Below are 13,377 nucleotides of genomic sequence, written 5' to 3' on the forward strand. Positions count from 1 at the left end.
CGTAGCAGGGGAGGGAGGTTCAAGGCCACAGCTTGCCCCGCCCCTCTTCGCCCCACTGAGGGGGAGGGAGGGGGTGCGGAAACCCAGCCTGTCTGCTCCCCGGCAAACTTCCCGACATCAATCAGAATCCTCTACTCCCTCTCTATGGTAAACATTAATTTTAAAGGGAAGGACGGCGCCACAAACTTGCTGCATGAAATGAATTATTTTACAGCCAGGCGGAGGGCAGAGTCTGGATACAGCCTCGGATAGCTCTTTCTTTGTTTCTTTCTTTTTCTTCTTCCTTTTTTTTTTCTTTCTTTTTTTTTTTTTTTACTATGATGATGTTTTAACAAACTTTATAGCCCATTTTATTTTGTTCTCAAATAACTTTTTCTCCTTCTTTGCAACACATCAATTACTTGGTCTGTTTCCCTCACCGTGTGATGTTGGAATCTAGAGATTGATATTGCTTGGCAGAATATAATTTAGTATTATGTGCCACGGGTTTATGAGGTAGGAGTCAAACAAAACATTGCGTTTGAACACTATCCATTTATTAGCTCTGAGAAGAGATTTATATCTGACAAGGAGACAATAACTTTGTTTTCTGATAAGCCAGAGAGGTCTATTTCGGTGTCCGACACGGATCAACTTCTCCTTCTCCAATAACTCTATTTACTGGCATGAATATATTTTAATAATAAAATTGATATATATGTAAATTTATTTTAATCTAATTTCATCGAACCCTCCTAAAAAAAAAAAGAGGCTTTGTAGATTGTTTTCATGTCTGAATTATAGATTTCTGTATCGTATTCCCAGATTGATTTCTAGGCTATAATTCTGCCAAGGTTTCCTCCTGGTGTCAGAAACAGCAACGCCACAGCTAGACTGCTTTATAATTGGCATCACAACCAAGCCAGAATTACAGCCCCGATATTCATGCCAATGCCAGGCGGGCTCATTTTAGAATATTTCTCGCTTTCTCAGCCTGGATCTGGACTTGAAGGTTTATGGCTAAAATTACCTTCTGCATTAATCATAAAAATGTTAATTGAAGGCTGAGGTGGGGGGGAATGGAGTAGTCAGACCCGAGGCGGAGGAGAAGGAGGAGAGGAAAATAAGGAAAGGTGATGGAACAGGGGTGACGATGAGACCTGTGTTGGAAACAAACATGTTTTTCCCTGTTTGGCCTCCGCCCTGGGGGTCAAATAAATTAAATCGGCATTGTTTACTAAGTCTTTAGAACCTGAGTTTATTGGGGAATGGAGAAATACTCCCTCGCAAACCTGCCCTAAATCAGAGAGCTTCTTGAGTATTCTCCCCCTGTGTGCTTCTGAATAAACACGGTGCCCTCGCCTGTCTAAAACTGCCGTTTCCTCCCTCGGGGCTCAGAAGAATCGAGCACTGGATCCTTGCCTCCAGCCTCCCCCAAAGTGACCGTTCTGCAATTTCCCAGAGCCTTTCATCTTCAGGTAGATGGCCCCCTTGCACAGAAGCTAGCCCACTGGTACCCTAGTGTGTTAAGCTGCCAGAACACGAAGGGTGGACACTTAGCCCCATGGCCCTGTGGCCCCTGGAGGTCCTCAGACAACACGGGTAGTAAGACAGGAAGCCCCGGCCGGCCGTTTGCCCCAGAACCAGACGTCTCCGCCTCCCACAGGAAGCCCTCCGGCCTCAACTCTAGGGGTTGAGGAGAATGCCCCCCCCCCCCCAGAGGGCCGCCTCCTAATCCCCAGAATGTGGGAATCTGTTACTTCCCCTGGCAAAAGGGATTCTGCGGATATGATTCAGATAAAGACCCTGACATGGTCAGATTATCCCGGATTTTCTGGGTGGGCCCAATCTAACCCTGTGGGTCCTGAAAGCCTGAGAAGTGTCCCCAGCTCTGGTCAGGGGGAGACGTGACTATGTCCGCGTGTGCAACGTTGCTGGCTTTGGAGACGAAGGGGTCCCGGGGCCAAGGACGGTGGGCAGCCTCCTGGTAAGGGTGAGGAGATGAATTCTTCCCAGAGCTTCCAGAAAGGGACACAGCCTGCCGACTACTGATTTTAGGCCTACAGCACTGGGTGACGATAGATTTGTGTTGTTTAAGCCACCAAGTTTGTGGGGATTTATTAAAGCAGTCGCAGAAATAAAATAATATACCAACTCATGCCATTCTTAGGCAAAAGACAGGCCTATTATTCAAGGACAAATTGTTGGCAAAAGACAAGCATCTTGGGACCCAGGGAGACATGCTTCCCCAAAAATGGTGATAGATAGATAGATAGATAGATAGATAGATAGATAGGAAGGAAGGAAGGAAGGAAGGAAGGAAGGAAGGAAGGAAGGAAGAAAGAAAGAAAGAAAGAAAGAAAGAAAGAAAGAAAGAAAGAAAGAAAGAAAGAAAGAAAGGCAGGGAGGGAGGGAGGGAGGGAGGGAGGGAGGAAGGAAGGAAGGAAGAGAAGGAAAAAAAATAGAGACAATGAATACCCTTTGGAAGAAAAATTACTCCAGGAAACCTAAGCACATTTTTCAATCAAGACTTATCAATACACCCAACACAATTTAGGAAAAACAGACTCTACCATGGAAGAAATCATGGAAAAGGTGCAAGACAGAAGACGAGATGAGCAAAAGCTGACAGACTTAAGGGAGAAAATAAAGGGAAACATAAAAACATTATAGAGGGGCACCTGGGTGGCTCAGTCGGTTGAGCGTCCAACTTCAGCTCGGGTCATGATCTCACAGCTCATGAGTTCGAGCCCCGCATTGGGCTTTGTGCTGATGGCTCAGAGCCTGGAGCCTGCTTCGGATTCTGTGTCTCCCTCTCTCTCTGCCTCTCCCCTGCTTGTTCTGTCTCTCTCTGTCTCTCTCTAGCTCTCAAAAATAAATAAACGTTAAAAAAAATTTTTTTAAAGCATTATAGAAACGAAAAACCAGGGGCCATGAGACAGTAACACAACAGAACATAGTTGGAGTTATCATGAAGGACAGATGGGAAACGAACAAGACATGAAAGCTACTAGAAAAAAAATCCCCAATTACGGAAAACAGATGATAGCTATCTGACACGCACACGAGTGGTCTTCCTGGAGAAGAGGGCCAAGCAAATGAGCCAGGAAAATACTAATATGTGTACTAGAAGAATGTCCTTCTGAAATAACGTACCTGGATGAGATGCATAAGATCTCAGGGAAAAGTCATCAAGAGAAGCAAGACTGAGGTCTAGCCAGTGTGAATGAACTTGGGGGGTGGGGGGAGAGCACGCGAGGGCACCCAGACAGAAGACGCACTTGACCCACCGCCCCCGGGGAACTCCTACAGCCCCAGAGGCGGCCGAGGACAGTGCGGAAATGATACAGGAGTGCCGGTGGGGAAGAAATTTGACCCAACGGTTCTTTACTTTGCCAGATGTCGTTCACAAATAAAGGTAACAGAAAGGCACTCTCAAACGGGCAAGAATTTAGGAAGTCTAGCATGCACGTGCCCCGGCTGAAAATGCATCACAGACGACCCATTCAAAGGAAAGACGAATCAAAATTGGTAAATGGGGGGTTGCGTTACGGAAATAGCTGATGTTGAACTCTGAATCCGGTTGAAGACAGGGAACTAAAAGCTCACAAGCGTCATAATTATTGCTGGAGACAACATCATCGTTACATCTCTAGAAAGAAACGCTTAGCAATCTTAAAAACAGGAATGTGTGTCCCACAGACCGGCACAGAACAGCCTGAGGACGTGTGTCCCCACCTGCCCCTCTTCACGACAGAGAGTGGACTGGCAGGGGCGAAGAGGGAGCACGTGGGGGAGCACTCTCTCTTTCTCCTGCACGTGACAGTCGAGAGCCTCTGTTTCATTTGACAAAGTGAGACGCACAAGCCTAACCGTGTACATGAAACGTACAAAGCGTGCTGGAGACACAGACCACCGTCCACACGGATTAGCGGACAGAAGAGAAGGTAACAACTGCAGTAAGAAAAGTCAAAGAAAACACAAACCAGGAAGAAAAGACTCAGTCGGCGGACGGGTGGAGCGTGCGACTCTTGATCTCTTGGGGTCGTGAGTTCGAGCCCCACACTGAGTGTAGCGTTTACTGAAAAAATAAGTAAATAAACTAAAGAAAAAAAAAAGATGGAAAACCCAGGGTGCCTGGGTGGCTCCGTTGGTTGAGCGTCCGACTTCAGCTCAGGGCATGATCTCGTGGGTCGTGGGTTCGAGCCCCGCGTCTGGCTCTGTGCTGACAGCTCAGAGCCTGGAGCCTGCTTCGGATTCTGTGTCTCCCTCTCTCTCTGCCCCTCCCCTGCTCATGCTCTGTCTCTCTCTCTGTCTCAAAAAATAAACATTAAAAAAATTTTTTTAAGATGGAAAACAAAGGAAGCCCCAGTGAAGCATAAAATAAAGTGATAAAGGCAAAAATAAGTGGGATATTTTCAGCTATTCAAGGAATAAAAAAAAAGCAGGTTGAGTAAAAAAAACACATTAAGCCCAATTTCATTCTGTCCGCACGATAACAAAAAATAAGGGAAGCAAACTAGTTGAAACTAAAAGTGGGGCTACACAGGTGCCAACAAAGAGGCCGCGGGCTGAGTTCCAAGTACGAATGTCACATTGAAACATGCACCAAACTGTTTCCTCCCAAAGCACAGCCCCCCCCCCCCCCCCCCCCCCCGCGAAAAAATGACTCAAGGGGCTTTAGAAACCGACCCAACGCGACAGAGAGAAGGGAGGAAGGGGACACGGACACAAAATGTCCGGGGCTGGAAAGCAGGTGTGCGGGGGGCAACCAGCTGCAGAGACCCCAACGGCCAACCCCGAGTCAGCAGTAGGAACGGCTGAGAACAAACCCAGCGTTCACCAGCAAACCCTCAAAGGCTCAGGCACAGGCACTACTCTGGAACCGGCGGCTGAAATAAGGAGGACTGGTTGAAGAGATTAAGCCCCAGAGCCCCTCCTCACACCGTCTTGCTGGGCCAGTGTCTCTCCTCCTCCACTTGGGTAGAAATGGAAGGTTTCTGCTCTAGAGAAGGTATAGTTCAGGCTCCTTGGGCCGAGGAATGCCAAGCACAGGTCAGAGCTTGCATCTGTACCGAAATTAGGGGAAATAAATAAAAAATATGCACATGGCCTGCAGCATGTGATGCCTCCTTCCGTTTCCGCCTGCCTCCCACTGTCCTGCTCCCCCCTGGACCCCAGAACGTCACCATCCGGCAGGAGGCTGAACGAGTCCTCTTGGACAAAGCTGAGCAGCGTGGGGGAGTTAGGCGGAGGGTTCTGCATAAATGGCCCCCAAGAGACCACCCTTCCATGAAGACAAAGTCCACGGGCCACAAGGTCCCACCCACTAACATCTTAAACCCCTACTCTAACACTGGAGCAAACCACCAAGGGTGACCTGACATCTGAAAAACAATCAGACCGACCAACCAACAAGAGAATCTATTGAGAAAGGACGAGGTCAAGACGGACAGAACCTTGGAGCACGTGGCTGGCTCGGTTGGTTGAACGTCCGGTTCTCGGTTTCGGTTCAGGTCATGATCTCACAGTTTGTGAGTTCAAGCCCCGCATTGGGCTCTACGCTGACAGCGGAGGCTGCTTGGGATTCTCTCTCTCCCTCTCTCTCTGCCCCACCCCTGTTCTCTCTCTGTCTCAAAACAAATAAGTTAAAAAAAAAAAAGACTGACAAAACTTTAACAGAAAGGGGAAACCCCCACCTCCTGCAATGGCAAGCCTGTCACGAACATTTCCAGAGACAGAAGAATTCATTTAACAAGATCAATAGAATTTAAAAGGAACATTCCAGATTAGCTTCGGGGACAACCAAGTAAACCAGACCCACACCAAAGAAACGAATGAAATCTTATAGTGAAGTTTTACGACCCTGGGGATAAAGGAAAGATCTACCAAGTTCCAGAGAGAAAAAAAAAGGCCACGTAGGAAGAACCAGGAATCACACTGGCATTGGGCTTCTTAACAGCAATTCAAAATGGCGGAGGGAAAGCGACTGGGGTAATTCCTGGCCCCACCAACCGACCCCGCAAGTAGGAAGGTAGGATAAGGGCACTTCGGGCCGTACCAAGTCTCAAAAAATTTATCTCCCACACAACCTTTCTCAGGAAGCTACCGATGGACGTGCTTGACCAAAACAAGGCAGTAAACCAAGAGAAAGAAAATCAGGAGACGTGGAAACAAGCTTCCTCACGTGGGAGGGGGGCGAAGGGAACCTTCGGGTGCTCGTGCACGGGAGCATCGGGATGACTGTGCACCCGTGGAGGGGGTGGAGGGGGTGGAGGGGGTGGAGGGGGTGGAGGGGGACCTCTTCAGTCTGGAACAAGTTTGCTGAGGACATGACAGCCTCCTTCTGTTAAAACCACCTTTTTTTAAAATTTATTTTTTTATGTTTATTTATTTTGAGAGACAGAGAGAGCAGAGGAGGGGCAGAGACAGAGAGGGAAAGAGAGAATCCCAGGCAGGCTCCGTGCTGTCAGTGCACAGCCAGATACGGGGCTTGAACTCGAGAACCGATGAGGTCATGACCCGAGCCGAAACCAAGAGTCAGACGCTTAACCGGCTGAGCCACCCAGGCGCCCCTAAAACCACCTTTTTAACTCGAGGAACAGCTGGAGGCCAGACGGAGGAAGAGTATGGGGCTCGGAAAACAGGAGAAGGACAAAGAAACTCCCGTGATGCCACAGTGGGTAAGTCTGACAACAGCCATGCCGTCAGCCAAGAGGAAACAAAACAAAAAAACAGTCCAACCGAGAGAGAGGAATCAGAGGGAAAGAAAAAGCCTGCAGCCGACAGATTACATAGCCCCACGGACCTTGTGGCAAACTATTCGGAGGGGCTCTACTAAGGAGTGGAACTAGTTAGCACATAGATACAAAGAAAGGTAGGCAAGTGAAAAAGCAAGGTGATTGTGAGCTTCAGGAACGACGAAATAAGAAAAATTTAAAAAGGCAAAACAGACCAAAAGGCACGCCTTCTGGTGGAGCTGGCCCCCGAGAGCGGCTGTTCTAGAAGAATCGGTGTGTGCCTTCTACCTCTCTGGCCAGAACCTGGGAAGTCCTGAGGCAGACTGCAACACAGACTCTCTCTCTCTCTCTCTCTCTCTCTCTCTCTCTGATACCGATGTTTTGCTACTGAGGAGGGGCACAGGGGGCGCTCAGACACCCCGCGGCCGTGTCAAAGACGGTCACTTCCGTCAGGGCGACATTTCACAAGGAACACATCGCTGACCCAAGCCTTTGTGAACTGCGTAACACGGCACCGACACACATAAAGCAAAAGCTGCAGGAAATAAGGGAACAAGAGAAATTAGTAAAAATGCGCTGTCAGCGGGAAGTCAGCAAATCAGTCCTTGACAGGATGACAGACACAAAAAACAAACACAGCAATGAGGAGACAAGGACAGAGGGGATCGAGGAGGACCTAAGGGGCGCCGGCTGGCTCAGTCAGGGGAGCATGTGTCTCTCGATCGAGGGGTCGTGGGTTCGAGCCCCACGTCGGGTGTAGAGATGACTAAAAAAAATAAATAGGCTTAGAAAAGAAAAAGTGTGACTTAATAATGTATATTTAATTCTATAACTTCAAATTTAAAATACGCATTCTTGGGGTGCCTGGGTGGCTCGGTTGGTTGAGCGTCCGACTTCGGCTCAGGTCATGATCTCGCGGTTCGTGAGTTCAAGCCCCGCGTCGGGCTCTGTGCCGACGGCTCGGAGCCTGGAGCCCGCTCTGGATTCTGTGTCTCCCTCTCTCCCCCTCCCCTGCTTGTGCACGCTCTCTCTCTCGCTCTCTCTCCCCCTCTCAAAAGTAAGTAAGCATTAAAAAATTTATAAAATACACATTCTTTTCAAATACCGTTGAATAGCCTTCCACAGAATGCCAATAATTTTTATTTTAAATTCGAGGTTGCACTTCAACAACTTCTCCACACGCCACGTGAAGATAAAAAGCCAATAACGAAAAGCTGAAATGATAACAATAAGATGCCAAGTACCTAGAAACGCAAAAACTCTCCCAAACCAAGTCGCAGTCTCTGCTACAAGGGACCCCAAAACAGCCAGATACCTAGCAGGTTCCTTAATTGTTGCCACCGTTTGCAGGTTAGGACCAACCAGAGAAAGCCACATATGGTCCCCCGGCCAAGCACACGGGGCGCCCCGCTTCGAGGTGGCCGCCCCCCCACCCGGCCTCCCAGGGCAGCAGCTCGGGCAGGGCGCACCCGGGAGGCCTTCCCGCTCCGCTGCCGGCCTCCGGGCCGCTGCCGAACCCGAGCGGCGCGGCGACTCCCTCGCCAGAGCGAGCTCAGACTCCTTAGCCTTGTTTCCACTGGAACCCCCCTCGTTTCCTCCCACAATACACACAGTGACGGCGTGCTCTCTGGTGCACGTCAGCGGAGGAGGAACGCGATGTTCCGCGACATTGGACGCTGTTTTGGAACAAACGGCCAATCTGGGGAGGAAGTGCTCAGCCCGTGCCCCATACCCGCATCAGAATACATGTCCGATGCACCGAAGGTTTAAACGTAAACCGTGCAAGAGGAGAAACGGCAGAAGGAGACATCCGTTCACTGGCACAATCCCCTGGGGAAGGCGAGGCTGTCTCGGGTGGGTCGGCATTCACGGGCGAGGAAGTTCGGGTCCCGCGAGGTAAGTGACAGAGCCGGGACCTGAACCCAAGCCTGACTCCTAGTTCACGGAGCAAAGGGGGCGGGTGGCCGGGGATGGGGGGGTGCGGCGTTGAAGAGCCACGCCACTGCAGGGGCAGTGGAGCTTCTGGTAAACCGCAAGCTGTCACCGGGACCTCGTTGGCCGAGCCCCTGGGGAGGGGGTGCCCAGTGGCAGCGACCTTCCGGAAGGGGGCGGCTTACCTGCTGGGCTGGTGGCCCAGGCTGTGCAGCATGTGCGCCTGGTCCTGGTCTCTCGGGAAGCCGTGCAGCACCCACCCCTTCTGAACGCTGTCCTGCTGGCTCAGCCTCTGGTCCAGCACCTTCATGATGATGCTGTCAGGGACTGCAGGGAGAGGGCGGGCGGTCACGCTGTCATCCTGGACACCGCTCCTGACCCAACGGGAGGGTGAGGGAGCATCGGCGGCCTGGGGGCCGTGGGTTTCCTAACTTTCCTTGACTCTGGATTGACCTGGTGAAGGGTCGGGTTGGGGTGGACAAGGCTGCGGGTGCCCAGGTCCCTCCCAGGTCCCAGCAATTGGAGGAACGCAGACCGTGGGAGAAGGGAAACCGCACTGGATGACCCTGACCTTGACCTTGACCCTCCCCTGACCTTGACATGATGCCACACCCATCAGCAGCCAGCTTAGTCCCCATTCCTGCAGGATCTGGTTTTTTGCAGCAAGAGGCTTTTCGGGGTAACACAGCAGGCCCCCAGTGAAGGTTTACTCTGGATGTTTTCTGCTAATTTGCGACACATAGGCAACCCCTGCCTCTCTCCTTCCTCCGCTTCTCCCCTCCTTGATGTCTAGAATCAGATCTCTAGAATTGCAGCTGTGGTGAGAACCAGAGACTGAAACACAGTCTCAAGGAGAACGAGATCTTGAGAGGATTCTTGTTTACGTTACCGCAATTGACATTTTCCCAAAATGTACACCTCGCCTCTCAGACTCATTAAATGTCCTATGTTGCTGATGTACTCCCTTGGAGCAATTTGCACTGCATTTCCTGCACTTTGCACTCATTTTCCCAGAAATACTTGGTAAATATTACCCGTGTTTGCTATGGATGTGGCCCCCGATGAGCGGGCTTCCTTGAGTTGCAGTGAGGGTCTTTGGCAGCTTCTCGGGAGAGGCCCGGCCGCCATGCCAAACGGCCATCCGTGCGTCGGGCAAGTGGCCCTGGTGCACACATCTGGAACCTGCCAAAAGGCCCCAGACTGACGGCCAGGTGAGCACACGGGTGAGAGAGGCAGAAACAGGGCCTCCTCCAGGCCCTGTTTTCCTCCAGGGCCAGGACGTGCCGGTTACGCTCTTGACCAAAGGACCAAAAACCTTATTTGAGAGATTCACATTTCCCTGAATTTGTCCCTTCCCGCACCTTCCAGCCTTTCTACCCCAGGCCCGAGGAAAGATCAGAAAAGGGCATTCGCCCTAGAGAGAACATCTGGCATGAACGAGAAGTTGATGCAGCTCATCCCCTCTCTTCCCCCTGCTTACACCTGCTGTGGCTCCCCAGTGCTCGGAGGATAAGAGCAGTCCCCTCCCCCAAGGCCAGCAATCCCTTTTAGTCCCTGACTCCTGACTCCCTCCCCGGTGACTCTCCCCCAGCTCTTCACCTCCCCTTGAGTCTGCCAGTCCCTCCTTCCAGAAAGCCCCTCCCCCACACCTTGCCTGGGGCAAGACTTTCCATTCAACCTTCAGGGGCCCCAGTGGAATGGCCCCAGGGGTTGCGGCCAGGTTGGGTTACTGAACTGGCTACCCTCCTCGTCATCATGTCATCGTCATCAGCTGTCCTCTTGTGATGTCTGCCTCTCCCAAAAGACACTGGAAGTCTTTTCCATGAGGAAAAAGACTTTTCCAGGAGGGAAAAGGCCACGCCCACCTCATTTCCCCCCCATGATTAACATAGTGCCCAGCACGCAGTAGGTGTGGAATGATAAATAGACCGGAGGCTTCTTTTTCCAAAAGCTCCACTGCAACTCACCAAACATGTTAAAAGCAACTTGCCCAGACTCTGGGGAGGCCGGGCGGGAGAGAGGAGAGAACTCGGGCTTGAGGGGCACGCAAACCTAGGGTCTCAGCCCTGCCCTCAGGTGCCGCCGACCGACCTCAGTTGGTCACTCGACCTCTCCAAGGGTCAGCTTGCTCACCTGACAAAAAAGGATGACAGGATCTGTCCCCACGGGGTTCACGGTGCACACAAATTTCCAGGCACGTGGCAGCCACTCAGAGATGGTGGCTGATACGTTTCGGTTCGGGAGATGTATGTTGGGAAGTAAAACATACTGAATGTGTCCACGTGTCCCCCGTGGTCACGGTGTTCTGAGAACAGACTGCTGGCCGGCGATGCAGGAGGCCGGCTTCAAACGAGCCTTGAGACTTAAAGACAGAGACCTCGGGAGAGGCCCAGGCAAGCTCCGAGAGTCATAACGTCAGGGCTTGTCCCCCAGGCTACAGATCCCTGTTTACACAGGGTATGTTGGCTCTCACCCCATGGCCCTGCGAGGATTTCGGGTGCGGGGAGCCAGCACTCCGATCACCGTGTGAACAAATAATGCATCTGTTCTCTGATCTGGGAAACCAGTGCCTTGTTTCAGGATAAATATAGATTAAGCACAAAATGGGTTAAGAATCTGCCACACAGCTTTCCAATCCTAAATATTTATGAGTGTTTTCACCTAAATAAGAAACTAATGCAGAAATCAGCCCTTCCCAGCGATCTGTCCAGTGGATAGTTACGGAGCATCCGCGCTGTGCCAGGCACTGTGTTGGCCACTATAATACACGGCAAGCAAGGATCCAGGGGCCCTGCCCTCCCAACGTTTACATTCTAGAGAGGGAGACAGCGCACAGATACATAACCACCGCGGAGAATCATAAGTACGATGAAGAAAACAAACCAAGTGATGGGAGCCGGCTGGTTTGGGTCCAGAATGGCCTCTGGGCAGGTCACATCTGGCTGAGGTCCCACTGGGAGTCCAAGTGCACAAAGACCCAGAGAGTATGTTGTAGGAAGACAGGATGGCAAGGGCCCGGGCCCTGAGGTTGGACCGATCTGGACACATTCAAGTTTCAGAGAAAGGGCCCATGGGGCTGGAGCTGAGTGGTCCGCGGGAAGTGAGAGCAGACAGGCCCACGAGGCCTTCAGAGGGGAAGGGGATCTAGGGCCACACACAGGCCATCTTGGGAACAATCGTGCGTTTGCCTTCATTTAGTCAATGAACCCATGGGAGTTAATCTCAGGATCCTGGACTTGGCCACATTTGCACAGGGACCGGCCATCTTGTGGTATCCGCCAGTGGAGTCCCCAGTCGAGGTCCCCATGCCCCAAGGATGTGGCTAATGAAAAGCACGATTTCCTAAGTGGTCACTGCAAGACTCCAAAGAGCAAAAATGGACGTCATATAAAGTCCGCGAAGAGCCTGGGCTGAGGACCCTGAATGAAAATCGCCAGCTAACGGCTCCAGCTTTGTAAACCTCTAGAGAGGAAACACCTTTTGCTGAGCCCCCAAGCGCGGAGCCCTTTAAGTCTGCGGGAATCTGAGCAGCCGGGAGGCGCCACGAGCCTCCGGCAGTTCCTTGTCAGAGTCCGGCTGCGGCTGCGGTGAGAGGGGCCCTTGGCTTCCCTCTCCTAGTCCCGATTCCGCCCCAACCTGCTTTGACACTCTGAACCTCAGTCTCTTCTGCAGACTGGGAAGGCGGATGGGCTGTGCTCAGGGTGGGGTGGGGGAGCTGCAAGGAGGATTTGTGATACGGCTGCCTTTTTTTTTTTTATGTTTATTTATTTTTGAGAGAGAGAGAGAGAGACAGAGCACAAGCAGAGGAGGGGCAGAGAGAGAGGGAGACACAGAATCCGAAGCAGGCTCCAGGCTCTGAGCTGTCAGCACAGAGCCTGATGCGAGGCTCGAACTCACAGACCGCGAGATCATGACTTGTGCGGGTCGGTTGGACGCTTAATTGACTGAGCCATCCCCTGGGTGCCCCTAGCTGTCTTTTAAAAATATTTATTTATTTTAAGAGAGAGAGAGAGAGAAGGAGCAGGGGAGGAGCAGAGAGAGAGGGAGACACAGAATCCGAAGCAGGCTCTGCAGGAGAGCAGAGAGCATAAGGTGAGGCTTGAACTCACGAACCATGAGATCATGACCTGAGCTGAGCTGAAGTCAGATGCTTTAACTGACTGAGCCACCCAGGTGCCCCGGTACAGGTGCTTTTATAAGCATTCCTTAGAATAAAACCCAGAAAACTCCCCTCTTAGTTGCCCTGGATCACGTGTGAGCGGACAGCCCAGGGGTCCAGTGCACTCTTGCTTGGCAGTGATGGGACCTCCCTGAACCTCAGTGTTCTCTTCAGTGGCACCTGCCTCACTGGATGTTGTGGGACCGGCAGATGACTCATTAAAGCTGCCAGATCTGGGGCGCCCGGGGGGCTCGGTCGGTTGAGCGTCCGGCTTCGGCTCAGGTCATGATCTCACGGTCTGTGAGTTCGAGCCCCGCGTCGGGCTCTGTGCTGACGGCTCGGAGCCTGGAACCTGCTTCGGATTCTGTGTCTCCCTCTCTCTGCCCCTCTCCTGCTCGTGCTCTGTCTCTCTCTCAACAATAAATAAACATTAAAAAAAATTTTTTTAAGTAAGATGAGGGGCATCCGGGTGGCTCAGTCAGTCGAGCGTCCGACTTCGGCTCAGGTCATGATCTCACGGTCCGTGAGTTTGAGCCCCACGTCGGGCTCTGTGCTGGTGGCTCAGAG

At 51.6% G+C, this 13,377-nt stretch overlaps 1 protein-coding gene across 9 annotated transcripts in view; it reads right to left on the reverse strand.

Annotated features, from left to right (window-relative positions):
• AK8 (adenylate kinase 8) overlaps window positions 1-13,377 on the reverse strand; it is a 129,620-nt gene that overhangs the window by 41,584 nt on the left and 74,659 nt on the right. For 7 of the 9 annotated variants that reach the window (XM_019816698.3, XM_011288706.4, XM_019816702.2 and 4 more), the window contains one exon: window positions 8,837-8,978. In XM_019816698.3, coding sequence (XP_019672257.2) covers window positions 8,837-8,978 — 142 coding nt within the window. Of the gene's footprint in view, window positions 1-7,811; window positions 7,934-8,265; window positions 8,396-8,836; window positions 8,979-13,377 lie in introns of those variants that run through there. The other 2 variants (XM_045043324.1, XM_045043323.1) reach the window with 2 other exon arrangements.

The sequence above is a fragment of the Felis catus genome, chromosome D4 (assembly GCF_018350175.1).
Source record: "Felis catus isolate Fca126 chromosome D4, F.catus_Fca126_mat1.0, whole genome shotgun sequence".
In the NCBI taxonomy this organism is placed as follows: domain Eukaryota; kingdom Metazoa; phylum Chordata; class Mammalia; order Carnivora; family Felidae; genus Felis; species Felis catus.